We start from the raw sequence: 25719 nt of genomic DNA on the forward strand, positions 1-25719 counted from the left end.
TCCTGCAGTTTCAGGAGCTCTACATTTTAAAATATATGAAAGACACCAAAAAGAGAGGAACATCTACAAAAACACAGGATGGGGGGAGGTGGTGATGAGGACAAAGACAGAAAGGGGAGAGGGCTGCATTATTTTTAAAATAAGTTACAAACAAGGCAATAAGATGTAGAAACTGTAGCTATGTTTCCACCAGGAACAAATTTGTTCTGTTTACACTGGCAAACTTTAAAGCTCTAATTCATTATCAGTGCAACTCCACCAGCAGTAACAGTGGTAGAAGCAGTACTGTAGCCTGGACTCCATAGTGGTAAAATAAATAAATGCTGGACACCATATCTATCTACTGTTGCTACCACTTGTCATGAGTTAGTGTTAAAAGTTTTTGGTATATAGACAACACCTGGGAGCACAGGGCACGCCTCCAGGATTAGGCACTTATGTTGTTTCCAACCAGAGTTCTCAAGCTTTGAGAACTCATTTTCCCTCCAATTGAAATGTTCTGTCATCCCTGCTTTAATATCTCCTCCCCTCACAATACCAACATTTAGACAACCATTCATGTCACCAAAACATGAACTTTAAACCTTAAAACCACAGTTGCATACTCAATCTTTGAGTTATCAAGTTTTAAGAAGGGAATTTCTTTTTTGGGACTTTGTTATCTTATCTTCCCAGCATGAACAAGTTTAAAAACAAAAAAACAAAAAAACCCACTGATTTAGCTATTGCTTACAGTTTCAATGAGTCAAAACTACGTATCAACATTTTGCCATTTTATTAAATGCTACAATTGAAAAGTTACATAAAGTTCACAATACAGATTTGCTCCAGCAGCATACTGCTTTAAGTGGATGAGTTTATTTGCTCAATGTTAGTTCACCCTAACATTAGACAAAAGTGTAATTACTGTAATTTGGCAACAGACATTATTTGAAAGCTGGATTTATAGTCAAAGGGGCAAATATAAAAACAGTGTTCACAATTTTGTAAGAAAAATATTTTGAAATATATACTTTTACTTTAGGAGGGTTAATATAGTTTTTTTTATTGCTGTTAAACATAGTTCATGTCAACCTTGTGTTACCTACCGATATTAATTCTGCTGCAAGAAAGTTTTCCCTATAACATTATATACAGCTCTCTAAAAGAGAACTTGCACTAAATATATTCCCAACAACCCATGCAAATCCACTCACCTAGTCTCATTTTTTCAAATTGAACAGACATCAATTTGTGGGCAGGAAGTAGGAAATCATAGCTAAGATTTTTTACCTACTGTAAATGAAAAGATCAAAGGAAAGAAGTTTCTGCTTTTTTCCAGCTTGACTCAAGAAGCAGATGTCACTGAAGGTACTTTAACACCAAAGATTGTGAAACATGATAAAAATCCAGATAGCTGGCAACAGGATAGCAAGAGGATAGCTGTGGCTGAGAGGTTCGGAGTGCGGGAGGGGTGAGGGCTCTGGCTGGGAGTGCGGGCCCTGAGGATGAGGGGTTTGGGATGCAGGAGAGTGCTCCGGAGGGCAGGAATCAGGGCTGGGGAAGGGGTGCAGGGGGGCTGAGGGCTCCAGCTGGGGGTGCAGGCTCTGGAATGGAGGAGGAGGGTTTTGGAGTGCAGGAGGAGGATCTGGGTTTTGGGGGTGCTGGGGCACGGGCTTACCTCGGGCAGCTCCCAGTCACTGGCGCAAAGGTAGGCTCCCTGCCTGCCCTGGCTCCGCACCCCAGAAGAGACCAGTAGGTCCAGCTCCTAGTCAGGGGGGCCAGAAGGGTCCTCATGCTGCTCTCGACCGCAAGCACCACCACCCCAGCTCCCACTGGCCACGGTTCCCGGCCAATGGGAGTGCGGAGCCGGTGCTCAGGGCGGGGGCAGCATGCATAGCCCCTGCGCGCCCCCCCCCAATCTAGGAGCCGGATCTATTGGCCACTTTTGGGGTACAGCGTGATGCCAGGACAGGTAGGGACTAGCCTACCTTAGACCTGCAGCACCGCCAACCGGACTTTTAACGGTCCAGTCGGCAGTGCTGACTGGAGCCACAAGGGTCCCTTTTTGACCATGCGTTCCGGTCGAAAACCGGACACTTGGCAACTCTATTGCATGCTCCTCTGTTTCAGCATTCTAGTTCTACCAGGCGCTTGAAATGGGTTCCATTGCTTTGTGACAGCATGCACATAATCTCCTTAGGCAATGTAATGAATTAGAAAGATTATTTTCTCTACAGAAATGATAGCTCTTTCTTCAAGTGCTTGTCCACGCAGCAGATTCTATCCTGTGACTATCTAGCATTTGTCGAATTGCTTGGAGATGGGCATTAGATAAGGACAGTCCTATCAAAATGGGTATCTGATTGGAAGCCTCTAAGGCAGTGGTTCCCAAACTTGTTCTGCTGCTTGTGCAGGGAAAGCCCCTGGCGGGCCGGGCCGGTTTGTTTACCTGCCGCGTCCGCAGGTTCGGCCGATCGCGGCTCCCAGTGGCCGTGGTTCGCCGCTCCAGGCCAATGGGAGCTACTGGAAGCGGCGCGGGCCCAGGGACGTACTGGCCACCACTTCCAGCAGCTCCCATTGGCCTGGAGCAGCAAACCGCGGCCACTGGGAGCCGCAATCGGACGAACCTGCAGACGCGGCAGGTAAACAAACCGGCCCGCCCCGCCAGGGGCTTTCCCTGCACAAGCGGCAGAACAAGTTTGGGAACCACTGCTCTAAGGAATAGTAAATAGTCTAGTATTACTAAAATAGGTGTTGAGGGATACAGCTGGTGATGAATTGTGCAAATAGAAAACCTTGTCCATTTAGCTATATAAGCAAGTCTGGTTGAAGGTTTCCTGCTTTGGAGAATAAAAGTTCGGATCTTCAGCTGAACAGCTTTTTTAAGTGGACATCAGCCAGCCAGGATCCACGCGGTTAGATTGGCCCATTGATCTGTGGGACAGTGTCAGCCAAAGCCCTTCAGCCATGGGGGCTGCACCAATAAGTTAATTAGATCAAAATACCAGAAATGCCTGGCCCATGCTGCAGCTATCATAATCAGTCCTGCATCTTGCCTCAGTGCTCTTGGTATCATGAGAATGGATAGAAAGGCATACATCAGTCCTGGTATCCAGAGAATGAGAAAGGTATCTGTTAGGGAGCCTTGGTTTGAACCCAGTCTGAAACAATGTCTGATACTTGTTACGGCAAAAATATCTAATTCTTGGGAATCCCCAATAGCAAAATCTGTGAAACTAGTTCTTTTATGGACCATTCGTGGCCGTCAGAGAATCGCCTACAAAGTTGATCTGCCAGGACGTTCTGAAGGCCGGAAAGGTGCAGAGCCACCAGTGGGATCTAGTTCAAAATGCACCCATTCCAAAGTGGTGTGGCACTGCCTCCTGACAGAGGGGGTACGATCTTGTGCCCCTTTGCCACTTGACATTATGCATAGGTTGGTGCTGCCAGCACTTGTATTATGGATCCCTGAAGTAGAGACAGGAATGCTTTTTAAATGCCAGGCAAATAGCTTTTTAGGACCTGAATCTAGATGAGCCCCCTGTCCCCCACCAATCCTGAGTGGAGGCATCTGTGACCCAAATCTTGGGAAGCAGAGGGGCAGAGAAAGGTTCTCCACTGCATGCATGAAGAAGGTCCTTCCAACAGTTTAACCAGGAGAGGACTTCTTATGGGAAATATGACCATCACATTCATGCGGTGTCTGCTAGTTAGATGCACTGATTGCAACCACCACCAAATATGGAGTGTAAGTGAAGTATGGCATACTGTGTGATATAAGTACATGATACCATCTGTCCTGGAAGTCTGAGAAATCTTCTCATGGATGTTTTCGGGTGACTCTGAAGTTAGTTGAAGAGACTTATTGTTTGGAATCTCTCTCGGATCTGGAGTCTGTCAGCGCTCCTATGAATTCTATGCTCTGAGTTAGTGGGGACTTTTGTCTGATGACTTGAAGCCTACCAAAGCAAGGAACTTCAGAATTACTTGAATCGAGTTGTCATTTGTTTTGATTATCTTCCTGGAATCAGCCAGTCATTGAAATAAGGATAGACCTGGATCCCTTGTCTCTTTACATGAGCTGCCACAACTCCAAAGCACTTGTGGAACATCCTTGGTGCTGCAGAAAGACCGAAGAACAGGACCCTGAACTGGTAGTGAGATGTTCCTAACAGGAATTTGAGGTACTCCCTGTGAGCTGCATGGATTGATACAGTAACTCCTCGCTTAATGTTGTAGTTATGTTCCTGAAAAATGCGACTTTAAGCAAAACTATGTTAAGTGAATCCAATTTCCCCATAAGAATTAATGTAAATGGGGGGGGTTAGGTTCCAGGGAAAAAATTTTCACCAGACAAAAAAAATATATTTTATACACACACATATTATATATATATATATACACACATATATATATATACACACACACACACATACACACACACACACACACACACACACACACTTTAATACTGTACACAGCAATGATGATTGTGAAGCTTGGTTGAGGTGATAAAAAGTTAGAGGGTGGGATATTTCCCAGGGAATGCCTTACTGCTAAATGATGAACTAGCAATCAGCTGAGCCCTCAAGGGTTAACACATTGTTGTTAATGTAGCCTCACACTCTACAAGGCAGGTAGAATGGAAGGAGGGGAGACAGCATGGCAGACAGAGAGAGACAGACACACCCTGTGTGTGAGAGAGAGAGAGAGAGAGACGCGTTGTCCCTTTAAGTACACTGACCCCACTCTGAGTCATTGCCTTTTTAAATATGTATATGAGGAAGTTGAGAGAACAGCTGCAGCCAGCAAGCTCCCTCCATCCTGAGCCCTGACCTGTCTCCCCCCTGCTCTATGGATGGGGTAAGCGGTGGGCAGGAGCAGGGGGACACGCTGACATTACCCACCTCTCTCCCCCCCTTGCACAGCAAGCAAGAGGCTCCCGGGAGCAGCTCCAAGGCAGAGGGCAGGAGCAGCACATGGCAGTGGGGGGAGGGACAGCTGCAATTGCTAGCTTGCTGGGCGGCTGCAGCACAGGGAACTTAGGGGAGCAGGGAGCTGATAGGGGGGCTGCCGGTCCACCCTGGTTCCAAGCCCCCACCAGCTAGCTGCAAGGGGCTGCTCTTCCTGCAAGCAGCGGACAAAGCAGGCGGCTGCCAAACAACGTTATAAGGGAGCATTGCACAACTTTAAATTAGCATGATCCCTAACTGATCAGCAGCGAAACAACGTTAACGGGACAACTTTAAAATGAGGAGTTACTGTATATGGAAATAGGCATCTTGGAGGTCAATGGCTATAATCTAGTCCCGAGAATCCAATGCATTGAAAAGTTGGAACCTGTAACGGCAAAAGATGACGTTGACATACTCAAGATCCAGGGAAGGGATTGGAACTGAATAAGGTACTGCTTATGATCTCCAGCATCCACCAGTCCAAGGTAATACCAACCTTTCTGAAGATAAAAATAGACAGTTGCTAAAGAAGGGGTGGGAGTGTTAAGCACAGAGATCCACAGGTCATTCTACCAGGAACTTGACAATGTCATCATGCCTGCTGCCTGGTGGAAGCCTCAGACTGTGGGCAGAGAGTTGTTTATGATGGAGTCTGTCTCCTCCTCTGCAGTTCTGAGGTCCTCTTGACTCACTGTAATATTGGACAGGGAAGCACTGTCTGAAGGAAGGCTGTTGGCATGATTGCTTCCTCCATGAGGTAGGAATGTAGAGGCCCAAATAGGGCTGTGATATTGAAGAGTTTAAGGAAATGGAGAAGGGTCTCATCCATTTCATTACCCTTGAATAGGAGGTCTTCATTTGTTACTTGGACCACCCTGTGGATCCCTGAAGATTGAAGCCATGCTGACCTCCTTATGGTTATTGCAGGGGTCATCATGCATTCTGTAGTGTCAGACATGTCTAGCACTGCCTGTGGTGACATGCAGGCAGTCTTCCACCATGATAGACATGTGTTGCTTCTCTTGAACCACTTTGAAGGGGCTATTCAAAGTTGCTTCCATGCACTTCATCAGGTTCCGGAATACTTTGAATTCATCAACTGAGGCACACATGGGTAATTCACTGCCTCATCTAAGAAGGATGGAGTGACTGCAGCAGTTCTTCCCCTGACAGCTGATGTTCTTCCTCACTCACCTCCTACTGCCTCTCAAGTATCAACTGGCTTGTCTGAAGCAGCTTAATTTGTCTCTTTGGAAAGGGTGGCCTAGCCCTGGAGACAGTTAATGAAACCAGCTTCCTGGAGTATGGCTGCCCACCCCAGGGTGTCCAGGAAGACAACTCTTGGTAAGGCTAGAAATACTGAAGTGGAGGACACACAGGGGTAACAAGTAGGATAATCCCTACAAACCCCTGGCCTCTTTCTACTTCCCATCATGGACTCCTCCCTAATATCCTTCCCTAGCTCCCAGTGCAAAAGCCAGGGAAGGAAAGGTGATCGAGATGAGTCTCTGCTATGCTCAGCAAGAGGAGGAGGAGGAGGAAAACTCCTCTGAAAGAGGCCACTCTGTCAGTTGTACCCGGTCTTGGAATAGGAGAGTTTAGTACAGGGGTCAGCAACCTATCAGAAGTGGTGTGCCGAGTCTTCATTTATTCACTCTAATTTAAGGTTTCGCGTGCCAGTAATACATTAACGTTTTTAGAAGGTCTCTTTCTATAAGTCTCTAATATATAACTAAACGTGTTGTATGTAAAGAAAAAAAGGTTTTTAAAATGTTTAAGAAGCTTCATTTAAAATTAAATGAAAATGCAGAGCCCCCCGGAACGGTGGCCAAGACCTGGGCAGTGAGTGTGCCACTGAAAATCAGTTTGCATATCACCTTTGGCACGCATGCTATAGGTTGCCTACCTCTTGTTTAGTATCTCTTTAACCTGGCATACTGACAACTCAAACTGAAAATACCCTCAATATCTCAACGTGAGCTGACTGGTACACAGATAAGTCATACACGTGCTGAAAGACCTAGATAGTGCTGAGGTAGTAGGTACCATAGAGGTAGCTGGTATCAAAGTGGAAGGTACTGGGGCTATGGTCACCTAGGACTCAGTGCTGAGGATCTAGATACCAAGGCACTCAGTGCCAGGGGCAACGGCAAAGGGTCACTACTAAAGGCAGTGTAGTCAGCCAGCAAAGAGGGTACCACATATGCTAACATGGAAGTTGGTATCAGGGGCCAAAGGGCCTTCTCAGATTGTTGGCCTTCGGTCAAATGAACCCAAGACAGGTCATGCATCTGATGACCCTTTTATCTCAGTCTGCCTGTGCTGGGGACAGCAACCTGTGCCTTGGCTCATCTTTGGAACAGTGTTCCTTTCTGCCCATCAGACATCAACACTGATGCAATGGCAGACAAACAGGGTCTCAGAGTGGATGTGGCCTGGGAGCTCGTGGTGGAATCATGGCTCTTCAGGACACAGAGAGACTGCCTCAATGATTGAGGTTTGGTTGTAGTCCCTCTCTCTCTGTCCAAGGGAGCATGTATCGCCCTTTCTAGGAAGAACAGCTTCAGATGAGTTTTACTCACTCTGAGTGTGCTTGGAAAAAGAGCAACAAATGGAACATCACACCAGGATTTGGCTTCCAAGACAGAGCAATCACTGTTAGTGTCTGTCATTAATAGGCATTGAAGCATCACACCGGTCTTAAATCCTGGTGACTTTACTTCTGCCATAATACTAGTACCTGTACTTAACTGGGGGAGGCCGGGGGGGGAGAGAACGAGTTAGCCTCACTAACACTGACTGAAGGTGGTTTTTTTTTTTTTAAATATATGTTTTGCCAGTGTGTATAACAGAAACTACACTATCTAAATATTATATACAAGCCTAAGGAATATTACACAATATATAGAAAGTGGACACTGTAGGGGTTCAGTCTCATGTAACAAGGAACTGAGGGACAGTTGGGCCTGCTCTGCCCGTTATGCCCTGGGGCAGGAGGGCACAGACTTGATCCAAAAGGATACCGCTAGCCACAAGAATTCATGCTCTCAGTATGGGGCACATCTGCACCAAGAGTGAAATCCATGTGGACATTCACTCTAAGACCACCATTAGTTCACACCGACTATGCTTGGGGCATTTGCTCACTAAATTTGTCTAATGAAAACTGAGTTACTCTCTATTGTTCCACACAACAGAACATACTGGAATACTGTGGTAGCAGGAATTTTACCTTTAGAGTGTTTATTTCTCTGCCTCATTTAGAACTTTCACTTTCTGTAAGTTCTGGCAGTATTAAGCACCACAGATACAGTATGCTCTAAAATGATTAGGCATATATTACTATTTATTGAATACTGTGTTTGGGAATGAGCCAAGAGAAGGTAGATTTCAGAAAGATGGATCCTTGTAGCCATTACACAGAGGTAGACTACCACTTCTGTTAATACCCCTTCAAAACAGATTCAGCCCCAGGGTGTTCTCTCCTTTAGCTCTTACTCACTAATAGTTTCTCTACTAATCTTTACAACTAGGTCAGGAGATTGTCATGTCTAGAATATGGTAGCCACAAGTACAAGATATATAGATCAGAGTTCTTTGCACCCTCTTAAATCATTCATCACCCTGTCAATAACAAAAGAACACCTCTGAGTTTAGATGACTTCATTTCCTAGTGCAAAAACATAAATGCTGTCAGTGAGGGTATTAAATCAAAACCAACTGTCTAGCTTGCTGTCCTACATCAGCATATATCAGAAACATGCATGCGTCTATCATCTGAACAGTAAAATTTTGATTCATTATACCTTTAAAATATAATTCATTATAATGGGGAGAAATGTAGTCCATAATATAGCTACTATTTTTGCAGCTTAAGTGAACATTTACAAAGTACTATGTGAAAATAAAACATCTGCTAGCATAGCTGAGAAACCATACGAGTTTACACTATATGACATATACTTTGTAGATTTATGGCTAACACTTCCAGCAAGTAGACAAGTGTCTCAAAATTACTGGGAGGGAGCTCTACTATAGAACTAAAAAAGTCTCTCAGGTCTAAGATTAATGCTTCTACCATTAACAAAAAGGCGTATTAGTAATTCTTCCTAGTAGTAGTTTTCCAAGTCCCCCTTAAAAATCCCACTCCTACAGACACTTATGCAAAAAATGGCCCTATTGAAATCAATGTAATTACGCAAGAACATGCTTAACTTTACTCCTAGAAGTGTTTAAGATGGAGCCCTGAAACTTATTTTCTTGTTGCTTACAAGGAATGAGAAACTTGACCATTAAAATAATAACCTATTGAAATCATAAAGATAGGGACATACAGCAGGACAGACAAACAGGTACCCTTTCCTGCCCTATTCCACTACTTATTTGTTGAACTCACTCATTGCATTACATTTAAAATAAAAGTGTAAGTTCCTGGAGCAGGGACTTTTATTATTATTATTATTCCTGTCATATGTCTAGAACACTATTATGCACTATATAACAGTTACAATGCAATTTGTATTTAGCAGATTATTCCCTTTTACTATTACCACCACACACACAAAAAATCAAAATAAACATACCAGACCAGAATTCTCATTTTTCACCAGTGCCATCCTGCTGATTGGCAACAGAGGTGGAGGGACAGTAGCATTATGAGTACTTAAGGATTTTTTTTTGCCACTATGCATATTTAAAAGTTCTCAATACTGATACATTAGGGCACCTCAGTGGTGAATTTAGAGAACATAAGACTCACAAAGAAAAGGAACAAAGACAGTAAAACCCAGTTGAGTCATAGAACATACTAGGAATGTAAATATAATTTTTTTAAAGTACCCGATTAAAATTATATTGGTTAACCATTTAATCGTTAATCTATCCCTGGCTTGGGGGGAGCACCCACCCTGCTGTCTCTCCTTGGAAGTGGAGTGCAGTGGGCTGGGGGATCGTTTGTGTATGCAAGGCTGGGCGCCGCGTGCCTTGTTCTGATCCTATCCCTCTATCTCCCAGTTACTAAGTGCGCTAGTTTGGCAGATTGCTGCTGGGAAAGCAGTGGTGCCAGGGCAGATCCAGTGGTTCCCTGGCAGAGCCACTGCTGCAGCCAGCTGCAAGAGAAGCAGAGCTGGGAGGAGGGGGTTGCCAGGCTGCCCCCAGCAGGGCCCTCTCCACCAGGCACGGGCTGCTCCAGCGATGCCCTGAGTTGGAGCTGCAAGCTCCAGCGCCCCCACCCCCACCGGTATTGCTGTGGCATTTTTAATGTGCACATTAGGTATTACAATGTCACGAAATTATTTTACCAATCGGTTTTAAATGTTAATTGCAATATATTAACGGTAAGACTAATACTTACCGGTTAGGTGTTTAACCGTTCAATATTTCACATCCCTAGAACATACTAGGGCATAGGTGCTGACTCCCCGGGGCTGGAGCACCCACAGGGAAAAATTAGCGGGTGCTCTGCACCCACCGGCAGCCAAGCTCCCCCTCCTCACCTCCTCCCTCCCACCCCCCGAGCACGCCGCATCCCCGCTCCTCTCCCTCCCAGCACTTCCCGTCCACCCCCCACACACACTGCCTAATAGCCATTTGGCAGCACTTAGGACTTTCCGGGAGGAGGGGGAGGAGCGGGAACAAGGTGCGCTCAGGGAAGGAGGTGAAGAAGAGGTAGAGCAGGGGTGGAGACTTGGGGGAAGGGGTGGAATGGGGGTGGGGCGAGGGCAGTGCAGGGGCAGGAAGAGGCGGGGAAGATGGGTCCAGCACCCACTGGGCGGGGGGGGAAGTCGGCGCCTATGTAGTAGGGTAAATTTTAAAAGTGCTGATGGGGTTAAAAATGCTTCTGTCCCATTAAAGTTAATATACAGAACAGCTAAGTCACGATGTATAGCATTAGAAAAAAAATCTATCTAGCTACCTGAAAGAGGAAGGCGTCAACAGGTGCCACTGTTTCTGTGTTTCTCATTCTAACATTTTCAACCCAAGTATAGAGGTCATCATCTGTCCAGCAAACTTAAGGGTTTTTTTTGTTTTGTCTTAAAGTCATGTAAAGGGGAAGATGTCTTTACCTTATGTACACATGTTGCTTTAAAGTACACAGTGTCATCTCAAACTATATGCTGAATATATGAAAGGATGTACGTGTAGCAAATATTCAGAATACTAATTACATAATTAATTTGGTTTATAAAGTACTTATACTAGAATATTTTCTTGAAGTTCAGATAATACAGAAATGTCACTAAAAATAGAATTCATTAATACAATAACTATAATCAAATCTCATGCCTCAGGGTTTCAGCTAGTCGCATGCAGGGTCAGGAAGGAATATTTCCTCTCCCCATGCACAACTGGCCAAGCGTACTCTCATGTTTTCGGCTTTCCTCTGAAGCATCACAGATTGGCCAGAGTGGGAAACATAATACAGGATGGAGTGGGGATCAGTGCTCTGAGGTGGTACAGAGAATCTTCTCTCTTAGATGTCTGGCTGAAGTGTCTTGCTCAGGGTCAAATTGACCACCAGATTTGGGGTCAAGAAGGAATTTTTTCTTCCGGTCAGATTGACAGAGACCTTGAGGAGTTTTCACCTCTATCTGCAGCATGGGGAGTGGATCACCACATTAATGCATCTGACCTAAGCAATTCCCTCCCATTGCAGCGGCCTGTTCTCTGTCTTTGGCATACAATTTAGGGCATGCGTCCTAAGCATCTGGGAGTGAGCCTCCCAGACAGGTCCACAGACTCACGCTAGCACTCCAAAAATAGCTGTGCCGATCTTGTTTAATATTGCGGCTTGGGTTAACAAGTTCACAGCCCTGCAGACCTCAGAGCCTGATCCCCTGCCCAAGCCACAACATTTACACAGCTGTTTTTAGCGAGGTGGCACAAGACACGCTAGCACAAGTTTGCAAACCCAGGCTAGAACGCTCATTCCCAGACGCGGTGTAGACATGTCAAGTCTTTTGAGAACTGAAATGCTTGGGTCTAACATCATTAGGCTTAACATTGGGATATCTGGATGAAATGTAATGGCTTGTGTTATGTAGATCAGACAATGATTTGAGGGTTCCTTCTGGCCTTGAACTATGAATTCTTAGTGCTACATATACTCCTATTTTAAAATGTTAGTCTTAGACTTTCAAGAAGTTGGCCTGATCTCAAAAAAGTCAGTTTCATGTAAATATTTGCCTGTCAAGATGCAATGTTCATTACTTATGAATTCTACCCACAAGCCAGAACAACTTGGAAAAAAAAAATGCAATCAGCACCTTAAGCACTCCCTCAGATCTGCAGGTTAAGTAATTTTATTTAGCTACCATCATAAATATAAATGTTATAACAAAAGTTGACATTAAAAAGAAATCAGTTTCTTGGACAAAGTGTACCTAATTTTAAAAAGAGACACTAAAAGGTGTGAAAGAACCCTTTGTTTATTGTTACCGGCTATGAAGTTATTCAAAGTTTTAAGACAAAACATATACCATGGCAAAAACTTCATTAAGTTATTCCAAGGAATGTTGACACATGGTGAAAGATTTTGCTAAGTTATTCTTAAAGAGACAGATAGAAAAAAGTGGTCAGCCAAGGCAAGCAGATATTTGGGACCAAATGGGAAAAAAGAAGCTGGCTGTCTCTTTGGAGTAGAGAAGAATCACAGTGGCCCCAACAAATCCACTGCTTTAGTAGTATAAGTGGGGAAAGTAAGGGAGCAGATGCATCCAGGCTATTTGTGACTGAAGAGAGGGAGAAACCAAAAAAAGGGATAGCAGGCCCTAAGCCACTGCTCCTCTAATAGTAAGGGAGTGCAAGCAAAAAGCAGAGGGCCCAGGTTCAAGAGAAGGACAGTAGGGGTGGGAGCAACAATAAGAAGGCAGGACACTACTGGTTTAATGTGCAGGAGCAGCAATAACTGGGCACATGGAACTGATTATATAAAACTATTTATTTGGTGGAATGCAGATGTGGTACTTAATTTAAATAGGTGTGGTGGTACAGGTATTTTTCACACAGGCTAGAAGGATCAGTCTTCAGGCATGTAGGTATCAAGGAAGTTTTCAAGCTCTGAGTTTTGTTGTGTTTTTTTAAACTCACAACTTTCCTCACTTTCAAGAGCGAGAGTACTTAGGATCCAGTCCTGCAACCTTTCACTGCAAAGTGAAGACTGTGCAAGTAACGAGGCTAATCACTTGAGTGAAAGTTATGGAACTGAGCCCTAAAACAGAATTTTTATTTAAGACTTCATTTGTTCCTGCTGCTTATTCCTCACCTGACAATGCTTCTGGTATTACAAGTGGTTGCTGTGAAAGTGATTATGTCATCACAAAGAAAGGATTAGTGACTTCAGGTGAGGAAAATAGGATTTCATCTTCTCCTGCTGCACAGGACACAAAAGATTGTTTTTCATGCAGCAGTCCCTAGTAGATGAGGAGAAAGAGTGATATAAATGTTTTCTAAAATAGTGTTGTTCTTGATCATCAATAAAAAATTGAAGAATGCAATTCAGCTTTGTTTTAAGTCTCCTCTAGCCTTTAGCTGTAAAAAGCAAACGATCTGGTGCTTTTTAGTAGAGATCATGCTTCTGAATTCCTATAAGAGTATTTTAAATGAATGCCAGATTTTCATGCTAGTAGCAAACCACAAAGAACAGTTGTGTTGGCTGATAAAAATATTCTTCTCAGCGTCAAAAAAAATGCACTTCAAACCACTGCATTTTTTCCAATGCAGGAAATTGTTTTAGATTAAGAAGTATATTTACACCTGAATATTTATCCAGAGCTTGATACCATGATGTCCTTTCTTCAGCGTTTAGATCAGTAAAGTAACTGACTAGTAACATGAACCAGTGTACTTTTTAATTTTACATATTTATTAAGATTAAAAACTCACCTTCAGATTAGAGTAATAGATGACAAAAACAGAAGATAATCATTAAAGATTACCTTTGATAAAAGACCACCACACTGAGTCTTAAGTGGTGAGATAACCAGACTATAATTAGGAGGGTGTTTCATATTAATGAATACTTTGCAATTCTTCTAATGCACACACACACACTATTTCACATCCTAGTTTCAACCAGGACACACTAAAAAGTGCCATACTTGTACTTATTTTAAAAAGTGCTCAAGGATATATTGAAGATGCTATTCCTGTTAGTGTTCACTAATCCTTCCTCACTAGGAGCCCAAGCCTGCAGCCATGCAAGCATCACAACATGGGCTCAGACCCAGCCCAAAGTGTTTGGAACCGGAGGACTCTGTTTAATCTTGTTTTTAAACTCACAGTTTAAGTGTGTGTGGGGGGGGAGAGAATGACGTTACAATCCCTGGTCCAGCACACTGCCAAAATCCCACCAAACGATTCCCAAACCAAAACCTTTAGCTTTGCCACTGACAAGCCTATTATTGGTCCCCAGAGGGTTGCGGACAGGATGGACGACGCTCCGCCCGCGTTAAGCGCGCAGCCTGTGATACAGCACAGCTCACGGATTAAGCAGCTTCCCCACACCTCATCCTGAGCAGGAGGGAACAAGCCTCCTTCGCTGCAAGAAACTGGAAGCAATCCCACCGCCTGAGCAGCTCCAGGGCGGGGGTGGGATCGGCAGGCAGCAGAGCTCACAGCTGGGCGCTGGCTGCTCAGGTGCAGCATCCCAGCAGGGCTGCAGCCGCCCTTCGCACAAGCAGCGAGCTCACCGAGCCCCTGAACACACCCAGCACCCCCCTATCCCGGGCAGGGGCGCGGGGCTCACCTCGGCGGCGGGGATGTTCACCACACCTGTCGATCGCCTCTTCTCCCGCAGCTTCCTCTTCTCGATCTGCCCCTTCCCCTTCCTGGCGCTGGGACCGGAGCTTTTCCCCTTCGCCGCCGCCTTCTCCTCCTCCGGGGAGCCGGGCGCGGCGGGGGACTTCCCCGCAGGCTCGGCCGCTCTGCCCCCGGCTGGGGGCGGGGGCTCGTTGGAGCCGGCTCTGGCGGAGAGGGGGACACAATTCGTGCCCCCGCTGGGGGACGGGGCGCCCCGCTCCGGGGGGTGCGGCGGAGCGGCCAGGCCGGCGGGGTGCAGGGTGCTGTTGAGCTCGGCAGCCGAGGAGGCGCTCCCGGGGGCTTTGCCGTCAGTCCCGGCCGGTGCCCCCGGCAGCGGCGGCGCCTGCTTCGCCCGCATCTTCTCCCGCTTGGCTTTCCACTCCTCCAGAAAGTCCGTGGTGCTGCCCCCGCTGCTCCGGTAGCCGCCGGACGCCATGTTCCCAGCGGGGCAGATGGGCGATGCTCCGGGGGGAGGGGCGGCTACGGGCCCAGGCACCAGAGCCTGCGGACAGCACAGGGGAGTGAGTGAGCGAGCCCCGCCCCCGGGGAGCCCCGGCCACACACCCCTCCCCAGCGCCCAAGGCAAACGCCGCTCAACCCACGTCCCCACTACCCCCCCACCCGGGCCCCTCATTAGCCCCCCCAACCACCCCCACCCCCAGGGGGGCCCTCACTAACCCCCCCACCCGGGCCCCACAGCCCCCCCCACCCGGGCCCACTCCGGGGGCCCCCTCACTAGCCCCCCCAACCGCCCCCACTTCCACCCTAGGGGGCCCTCACTAGCCCCCCACATCCAGGAGGCCCCTATGAACTCCCCCCAACAATCCCACACCCCTCCCCCAGGACAGCCCCTATTCGGTTCTCCCCACGGGAAAGCACCGCTCATCCCCCTCCAAAAAAAAAAAAGCCCCCCCCCAGAGGGCGCCTGTCCACCCCGCTAACAATCCCCCTGTTACCCCCGCCATTAGAAGCTCCCCCCCCCCCAAGCAAGTCACCCGGCTCCACGCTCCGGCTGCTCCCGCGCCCCCCTACCCCGGCAGGGCCAGAGCAGCGAGCGCCCCAAAGCCTGCTCTGGGGTGGGGAGGGGGAGTAACTACCGGGCTAGTCCCGGGCCCTCCGGCGGGGGCTCTGCGTTACCCGCTACAAGGGGCCACCCCGCCAGGGGAGGCTCCGCCGCGCAGCCCCGTCCCCGCACCACCCCGCCTGCAGCAGCGCCAGCACGACTACCGCGCCGCCCCGCTCCCGGACTGGGATGCTCACCTACCTCGCCGCTGCGGGGAAAGGGGCCGTGGCGCTGCCTGCCCCGGCTCCAGGTGAGTCGCGGCGGCTCGCACTGCCCCACTCCCGGAAGGAGCTGAGCGGCTGCTCCGAAGTTTCCCGAGCGCCCCGGGCCGGGCGGCGGCGAGCAGAGCCGAAGCGCGGGCGGAAGCGGCCGAGAGGGCTTTAACAATGGGGTGCGGGGGAGGAGGGGGGGCGCCCTGCCAGTGCCCGGGAGCGCGGCGTCCTACCCGCAGCGCCCGCCCCCGGGCGACGCCCGCCCCGCGGGGGCACCTGCCCGCACGTGGCGAGCCCAGCGAGGCGTCGGGCACGGGGACCCGGCTTCTCTGCGGGACTCGGGAGGGTCCTTATGGGGCAGCTCGAGTCCGTAAGCGCAGAGTGGTGCGAACCCGCCTGTCCGGCCGCTGCGCTGTGTCCCTGTGTGGGGAGAGCCCGCGAACAGCTCTGCCTTGCCGAAAGCCCGGTCCCCAGCTGAGATGCCTCGTTCTCACCTAGTGGGAGACCACCTGTGTTTACAGAAACAGGCGAGCGCCACCCACTCGGGGGTTTGGTTAACCATTCCCACAGCTCAGAGGTTATCCCCAAAGTTGCCTCCAGCTCGTCCATCTGCAAAGCGGGCTGGAAAATGTAGATTGTTTGGTCTCTGGCACAATGACAGTCTGTGTTTGTACAGTACCTTGCACAATATGATCTTGGTTTTCCAGGTGCTACCACAATATACATAAATAATAATGATAATGGGTCTTTGGGAAGGTTTCTGGCCCTACAGTCAGACCAGAAATACCATGAGAACATCCTTTCCTGCCTTGTGCTTGTGGTTCCAGACAGAAAAGGAGATATATAAATTTATATGAAAACTTCAGAACCTCAAAAAGTTTGAATCCAAAGATTCGAGAAAGGGTGTTCTTATTCAACAGAACCATTGTCAGATCCTACCTACAATACATGTAAGAAACAATTGGTTTAATAGTATGTGTTACTGGTGTTTTATTCCTCCTATTAAAATCTTTTCTTGTTTAACAGTCCTGTATATACAGTAGACTGAATGATGCTTTGTAGTGTCTCTAGCTGATCACAACTCATATGAATTACTGTGTATGCCATACTAACTTCCTTTTGCTGTCCACAGATCTGGTAAACGACAAACTGAAATTTGTCATTTACATTAATTCCCTCAGAATTCATTTGCTTCTGAAAATGAAAGATGGCTATAGTCAAGACAAGGCATTCTCTCTCTCTCTCTCTCTCTCTAACAAACATTGAGGCATCTTTCCATTCTAAATAATATTGGGACTATCCCATCCTTGAGACTGCAGCTATGTAGGTCTCACTATCAAGTACAGCAAATGGTTTGGTTAAAGTGTACAGTATTCATGGACACCCTAAATTTCTGTAGATCAACTGGCAGAAGCTTGCCTAGGAAGCATGATCAACCATGGTTTATTTCCCTGAATATCATGGTAGATACCCTGAAATGTAATGGAGTTTTTAGACATTAGCGGTTTTAATATTGTGGAACTTCATGATCCACCTAATCCTGGTTCACAAGGGGTATATTAACTAAACTGAATGATTTGCTTATTTCAGTAGATGCAGGCATCTTGGGACAGTGGGAGGGAGATGTGGTAGCATGATATAGAAGTTTGTGTCGTAAACAAAGGAAATCCAGATACCTGGAACTGTGGAAGTTGGAGCATATCTCATTATCATCCATCTCTTTCCTATCTCATTCAAAATCCATTGCAAATTTGGCCATCTGGTTAATAAAACTCTTAATGGATTTTAAAATGTAACCTCTTCGGAGGGGGGGGGGGGATGGTTCATTGTGTATTTAGCACAATGGTGCCCTAGACACTGAATGGGGCATCTAGGCATTCCTACAATATAAATAATAGACTTAGTCCATGGTTCTACTTTGACTTCATGTACCTCTCCTCCCTGCTCTCCCTTCCAGTGTTAGCACTCTGTCACCTGGCCAACATTCAATGGCTCTCTGGTGATCACTTAATTCACTTCTAAGTTTCACTCTCTGTGACAGTATTTTTGAGGGGCACCTGTGAAGAAAAAAAGTTCACACTTGAGACTTGTCAGTCTAGAATGATTTCTCTTGTATTTTTCAAGGCAAGGGAATAGTCCAAATCATAAAATTTAATCCTTTGGGATATTTTGGAAAACTTTCAATAATAAGCAGGATAGTAACTTCAGAAAAGTTAATTCTGCACCAGCACTAAAATTATTTACCACAGTATTCACTCAACAATATGTACATACTACGGCTGGTTGACATTTTTCTAATTTCCATTTATCAATGACATTTTTGTCTAAACCTTCTCAAAAAAAGAAAATTCTCAGATTTGATTGTGGTGGTTTGTTTGTTTTGTTTGTTTGTTTTTGTTATTCCACAGGCCATAGAGCTGTCAGTTTTGAAAATGATTGAAATGTAAAAACAGTAAAATTTAATATCCTTCAGATGAGTTCTGAATTTATGTGGCAGATATTGCTTCCACTCTGTAGCATTCTTCCTGACAGTATGGAAAGGGGCATTCTCTTCAGAGAGAGATGCATCCAACACCATACCAATTGTTCTCCACTGCACACACTCCCCAGAGTCGCTGATGAGGCAAAAGAAGAGCTAAAACAGACCCAAAGTAGAGAAACTATTCTTTCCATGTAATATATTGTGTACATTTTCTACCCCTTCTGGGCTGTAGCAGCATCAGCCATTGTTAGATGTTTTTGCTTCTCAAAAAATGTGTTGTTTTTTTTTAATGCCAAAAAAGGCTCTGTGACCCTCACAGTCTGTTATTTATTAACAGAAGTTATGTTGTGGTGAGGTTGGTTTAAGTGCCCAATGCAAAAATGCTGACTGTCAGATGTTTGCATCTTAATAAGGATGTCTGTGCTGGTGAGCTTTCAGGGATAAAGTCCCAAATAGTTTTAGTATCTCACTGCATGTTTTCCTCAGCCGCAATTGGGAGAAACTTACTAAGTTGGAAAACATTTTCAGAACAGCCTTTTCCTTCTAAAAATCGTAAGCACATGATATTTTCAAGGTCTAGAAATGCACTTTTATTTTATAAGTTACGTATTAAACAGCATGCAGACAGAGGATCGTAAGCCTAAAATAGTGAATTTTACATAGCTTTTATTATGGAGTGAGAGTCTCTTCTCCTTAGTTAAGGTTGCAACCAGGATTTGGAAGGCTAATTTTAACCTCCTTTGTAAATCAAAAAACAATAAATGCTCATGTTTCAAATGTATATGGTTAAACCATTCTTAAAAACTTGGGGAAATTTAGTATGTATTGAGACTAAGCACCTTAAAACTGGTTCCTTTTTAAAAGGTTGCAAATTGTCTAATGTTTCTGTCTCCTTCTAGCAGTGCAACCAAATTACCCAACCCCCCAAAATTCCACGCAAACGTAGATTTTAACATAGACTTATGCAAAGAGGCAGTTTACAAGGGCAGGATAGTAAAATGTTAAAGAAATGTACATTATTGTCCTAATGAAGCAAGGCCCTGAACTCAACTTCATGGCATTTCTCCATTTGTCTGCTACACACAACTTCCCAAACCCAGTGAAAATCCTCTGTACTCATTTCCGCACTGAAATTTACCCTTTCCCCACCTCACCACTTTTAGAAAAATCTCCCCCTTCTGGTGAACTCCACCATCTCTCTCTCTCTCTTTCTCTCTCACACACACACACTCTCTCTCTCTCCTCTACTTTAGTTTCACCTCACCCACTTTACCTAACCCCCCTATGAAATACCCACTCTCCCTAAAGCCATCTCCCTGCCTCTACCCCCCCAGCCTCATCTCCCCGAATGAAATTACCCTACTATCTTCCTCTCCTGCTGCCTCCTCCCCCTTGAAAATCCTCCGACTAACATTCCCAGTGTTCTTCCCCCGATACAGCCAGTACAGCTTGTTGCTTCACCACCCCTATGAAGCTCCCTAAGTAAGAATCATCAGTGAAATCACTTCCAGTGCCTCAAACCCATCCCATTAAATCTACCTTCCTACAGCCTCAAACTTCCCCTGCTGAATATTCTTCAAGTCCATCACTTCAAACCACCATCACTTACATGCCCACTGTCTCAGCACTCCCCTAATGCCAGTAAATCACCCTCACTGTCTCATCTCAAGCCACATCTGGTGACAACCGTGCCTCAGACCACCACCCCTTGATGAAATCTCACCAGCCTCCCTAGTGAAATACCCCTCCTTCAGTCCTTGCCCATGAAATCCCAACTCACTGCCTCAATTCCTCTTCTCCATCCTTTCCCTTGCTACTATCCCCACCCTCCGTAAAATACCCCCACACTGCACCTCATCCCCTCACAAAATCCCAGTATTGCTTCACCCATTCATGCTGCTGCCTCCTCCACCTCAGCTCAAATCCTCCCCCTCCCCCACCTCCACCCACATCCCCATCCCCACACTGCTACCCTGTTTCCTCTTCTCTTTTTCTATCTCAGGCTCCTCTTAATGATGTTCACCCACTCCCATTCCTCATGGTGGTACTTACCTTCCCCTGTACTTCAAACCCCTCACCCTGCCTCACCCAGGTATACACAAGACCTTAACCTTGTGGGACGTGTTTCCCAAATGCTCATTTATGCCCCTCTCTTCTGTCTCTCTGTTCTGTTACTCAGAATTACCTTTCTGATGGCTGCAACGTAAGTCAGAAGAATTTCAGAACTTGAGGCCTTATCCATAGAACTTGAATATTGCCCCTTGCACATGGACTTCAGTGGGACTCTGCCAAGGTGCAGGGGTTTATTGTGTAGTCTCGGGGCCTTGAAGAATAACTATGGAGCATTCTTTCTGATTGCCCTCTGGCCACACATTCTGTCTCACCAGCAGGCTTCCTACTTTTCGGATACTCAAAGAGTTTCATATTTGTCTTTACACTGGTAGCTGTTTGTTCTTCAAATTCCCTCTTAATCTCCATTTTACATTTTATCTACCAAAATGTAAATTCTGTTCTGTTATCATTTGTTAGGTTACTTTTTTAAAAAGATTATTTTAGTGTGAAAAATCTCGTATTCCCTGCCCTTTAGCATGGTATTTTTCTTGCTCCTTGTTCTTAGCTATGCATACCACCTGTGACTCTGATAAGACATGCTTAGGCAGCCCACATGGTGATTATGTGGATTTTCATTTCCCAACTTTCCCATTAAGTTGTTACTAACTTCCTCATTTATTCTTTAAATCCCTCTCCTGAAGTTTAGTGTCACAGTACTTACCTACTGATAAGATTTCTCTCTACAAGGATCTCCCACTTAATTATGTTGTAGTCCAGGGGCGGGCAAACTTTTTGGCCTGAGGGCCGCATCGGGTTTAGTAAATTGTATGGAGGGCCGGTTAGGGGAGGAGGTCGTGGCCTGGCCCCCACCTCCTATCTGCCCCCTCCCCGGGGACTCCTGCCTCATCCAATCCCCCCTGTTCCCTGACGGCCCCTCTGGGATCCCTGCCCCATCCACAGACACCCGGACCCCCGCCACCCCATCCAACCCCTCCTCTCATTCCTGACGGCCCCCCCGGGACCCTTCTCCCTGTCCCCTGACTGCCCCCTCCTTCCTGACTGCTCCCCCCCAGGACCCCTGCCCCCATTCAACCCCCTGTTTCCCCCCCGACCACCTCGATCCCTATCCACACCCCAGTCCCCAACCACCACCCTGAAATCCCCTGCCCTCTATCCAACCCCCCGCTGTTCCCTGCCCCCTTACCACGCTGCCTGGAGCACCGGTGGTTGGCAGCGCTACAGTCGTGCTGCTCGGCTGGAGCTGGGCCATGCCGCCACCACCACCACGCAGCACAGGCCGGGCTCTGCAGCTGCGCTGCCCCAGGAGCTCACAGCCCCGCCGCCCAGAGCATTGCGCCAGCAGCGGAGTGAGCAAGCTGAGGCTGCGTGGGAGGGGAACAGTGGGGGAGGGGCCGGAGGCTAGCCTCCCAGGCCAGGAGCTCGGGGGCTGGACAGGACGGTCCCGTAGGCCGCATGTGGCCCACGGGCCGTAGTTTGCCCACCTCTGTTCTAGTCACTAGTGTTAGCATTTAAGATTGACACTAAGTCCATACCTTTCAGTCTCATTTTTGCACTTGAGAAAAGCAACTTATTTTCTTATCCTTCTTGACCTCAATGTAATAAAGGCCCAGATCCTTAAAGGAATTAAGGTGCTTAACTCCCATTCATTTCCATCATGGAAACTCTGTTCTTGGACTCACAGCCTCAAAATTGCAATGAAATCCCTATTGATGCTATAAATATGTTAATCAAATGCTGCCTTCTTCACAGAGGCCACTCACTTTTTGAGCTCATCCTTAAACAGTTGCTCACTTAGATCTGCCCCTGACGTGACAAGTAATAGAAAGGCTAAAAAGCTGAAGCACAGAACTTGAAACCTTGAGAGAGGAAAACATTTTCCCTTTTCTGTATTGTGGTGGTTGTTGCATTGAAATATAACAGAAAGAAAATGCAAACAGATTACCTTTAATGTATAAAGGGTGGCAAATGTATAAAAGATAATATGTTAGCTGAAAGCAGAGATTCTAGCAACTATAAAACACATTAAAAGGGTCATCATGTTTATAGTATGAAAATGCCAAAGCAGTGTAATCTCAATTCCATGATTAATAAACTGTCCCAAATAGAACAGATTTAATTTAAATATGCACCCAGTCCTATATAAAATTTTAAAGACTACTGATGAGTATTTAATTACAAAGTCTACTTTATTCCCATTGCACCAAACTCCATTTTTCCCACTATTACCAATATTTCTACTGCCCTAATTACCATAGTGTACTGAGGCCTCACATTCTTAAAATAATTTTAAAAGTATACACTACAGTAACTCCTCGCTTAACGTGTAGTTATGTTCCTGAAAAATGCGACTTTAAGCAAAACGATGTTAAGCGAATCCAATTTCCCTGTAAGAATTAATGTAAATGGGGGGTTAGGTTCCAGGGAATTTTTTTTCACCAGACAAAAGACATATATATATATATATACATATATACATATATATATACACACTCACACACAGTATAAGTTTTAAACAAACAATTTAATATTGTACACAGATTGTGAAGCTAGGTTGAGGTGGTGAAGTCAGAGGGTGGAAAAGGGTGGGATATTTCCCAGGGAATGCCTTACTGCTAAATGATGAACTAGCTTTTGGCTGAGCCCTCAAGGGTTAACCCATTGTTGTTAATGTAGCCTCACACTCTACAAGGCAGCACGAATGGAGGGAGGGGAGACAGCATGTCAGACAGAGACAGAGACACACACCCTGTGTGAGAGAGATTGCCCCTTTAAGTATGCTGACCCCACTCTAAGTACATTGCCTTTTTAAGTAGATAGCAAGTTTAGACAGCAGCTGCTCCCAGGAAGCTCCCTCCATCCTGAGCCCTGTGTGTTGTCCTCTCCCCCCCACCCCCAGCACATGGAGATGGGGTAAGTGGGGTGCAGGAGCAGGGGGGAATGGGACACCCTGACATTAGCCCCCCACCCCCAGCACAGCAAGCAGGAGGCTCCCAGGAGCAGCTCCAAGGCAGAAGGCAGGAGCAGCACATGGCAGTGCGGGGAGGGACAGCTGAACTGCCGACAATTGATTGCCTGCTGGGTGGCTGCCGCACAGGGAACTTAGGGGAGTGGGGAGTTGATGGGGGGCTGCCGGTCCACCCTGGTTCCAAGCCCCCACCAGCTAGCTCCGACGGGCTGCTCTTCCTGCAAGCAGTGGACAAAGCAGGCGGCTGCCAAACGACGTTATAAGGGAGTATTGCGCAAATTTAAATGAGCATGTTCCCTAATTGATCAGCAACATAACAACGAAACAAGGTTAACCAGGACGACTTTAAGTGAGGAAATACTGTACTGCCCACATATGATAGTCAAGCAACTATGACTCTGTAAGCTTGTTAAAAGCAATATATGATGGAAACAAGGTGGAAAAATAGGTCTGTGGGTAAATAATGGTATCATTATTCACATAGAAGAAGCAGAATTACAAATCCATAAATTCAAGGTAATATGGTTTTTATCTGATCAAGAACAAAAAACTTTATTTCTATTTATGGTACATAACACCTCCATTAGCAGTTGCCAGATTGTTTATCAGCATATGATGGCCTCCATTAGTACTTAATGCAGATTCTTTATACATTCCAACAAGCTACTATTATTAAAACTGAAGAGCTACAACCATCTTTATCAACAGTTGTGCAGTCCCTACAGCCAACCTTTTATATTAATTTAAACCATGATTTCACTCTGTTCTTACTGGTTTAATAGACCCAATATATGACACAAAAAGCCATTCCAACTCCTGCCGTCTTATACCTCCAAACAAGAAAGTATGTAAAACTCTCTAGATCTGAATATTTAGAAACCAAAACCAACAGTTATTGGCTCTCTGTCAATTTGTGTCATGTGTGTACTAGTTAACAGAAACTCAGATACCTTTAGGGCTCTTTTACATCAACAGCTCTATAAATCTTATCATTTATTTTGATACTCCCAAGGAACGATATAGAACCACTAAAAAAGTTTAGGCCCTAATCCTGCTACACTTTGGCAGAGCCCGAGTGACTTCACTAGGGCTCTCTGCAGGCAAATGGGATGCACATTGCAGTCCTCCAGGCCATGTAGTATGGAACATTATGGAATGCATTGCCAAACGTGTGACAATAACACTGCCATGTCCCAAAAGAATCAGAGTTATGATTTACAGGTCTCCTCAAAAAGACGATGCAGATTAACATGCTTGGCCTTGGTAGATGCTGCATGCATGGTTTTACAATGTTTTATCTGAGCCTGCAGTTGATTTGGAGATTTTATTTGTTTTTATTTTTTTCTTAGCAACAATATTTCAAGCGTCTACACCCATTAATAGAGTGGACAATAAAGGAACATCCCTGTAAAGAGAGACAGTCAAATATTTTAGGAATTTAGTTATCTGACAGTGTCCAAACCAAACACAAAAGAAATCACAGTCCTTGTCCCCACAAGCAATCAACGAAAGGCCATGTTATTTCTGTGGGGGGTTTATGGGAGAGGCAGGTGTTCGATTGCATTGAGCTCATAGCAGAATTGGGACCTAAGAAGTCAAGCAACATTCAAGGGAAGAGAGAGGTTTAAAAAATATACAGCAAAACATAATTTTACAAAAATACCGTAATAAATGTCTGAAGTTAAAGTTATTAGCATTTTCCATTATACATCATATTTTGAAAGACGTGTAATTTTACTGTAAAAACTTGCTTACAGCGTGAAAATTTAGGCGTAAATTGTTTTGGGAGAAACTGGAGCAAAATCTGTATGACTATAAATATAATTAAAAAACAAATATGGAGGACATTTAAAACGTTTAGGTGCCTTAAAGATTACTTATTTGTGATCTGTTTTTCATAAGATACTATAATTACATACTTGTTTTGAGAGAAAAATCAAAGCCTACCAAATTCATTTGTTTATTTAAACATGGATCAATTTTGCTGTGAGTGGGTATTAAAAAGCGCAAGGAATTCTAACACAGAAAGTTACTTGAAAAGAATGTAAATTTCAGAGCCCCAAACCTGAGAAAATTCACAATTAGTGTTCAGATGTACCACAGTTGCGAGTACTTTCTGAACGGCTTAGTCTGCTCCAGGTAGAAAGCCAGAGCCCGTCTCACTTCCAGCGTGTGGAGGCGGCGCTCTT

The 25719-nt window shown here is 45.8% G+C and overlaps 1 protein-coding gene across 1 annotated transcript in view; it reads right to left on the reverse strand.

Moving 5' to 3' along the window:
• The window catches only part of PAWR (pro-apoptotic WT1 regulator), a 143509-nt gene extending 128338 nt beyond the window's left edge, over positions 1 to 15171 (reverse strand). The window contains exon 1 of the mRNA XM_065423586.1: positions 14683 to 15171. Within this exon, the coding sequence (XP_065279658.1) occupies positions 14683 to 15171 (489 nt within the window). The remainder of the gene's footprint in view (positions 1 to 14682) is intronic.
• Between the last annotated feature and the right edge of the window lie 10548 nt (positions 15172 to 25719).

Source organism: Emys orbicularis, chromosome 1 (assembly GCF_028017835.1).
Source record: "Emys orbicularis isolate rEmyOrb1 chromosome 1, rEmyOrb1.hap1, whole genome shotgun sequence".
Lineage (NCBI taxonomy): Eukaryota > Metazoa > Chordata > Testudines > Emydidae > Emys > Emys orbicularis.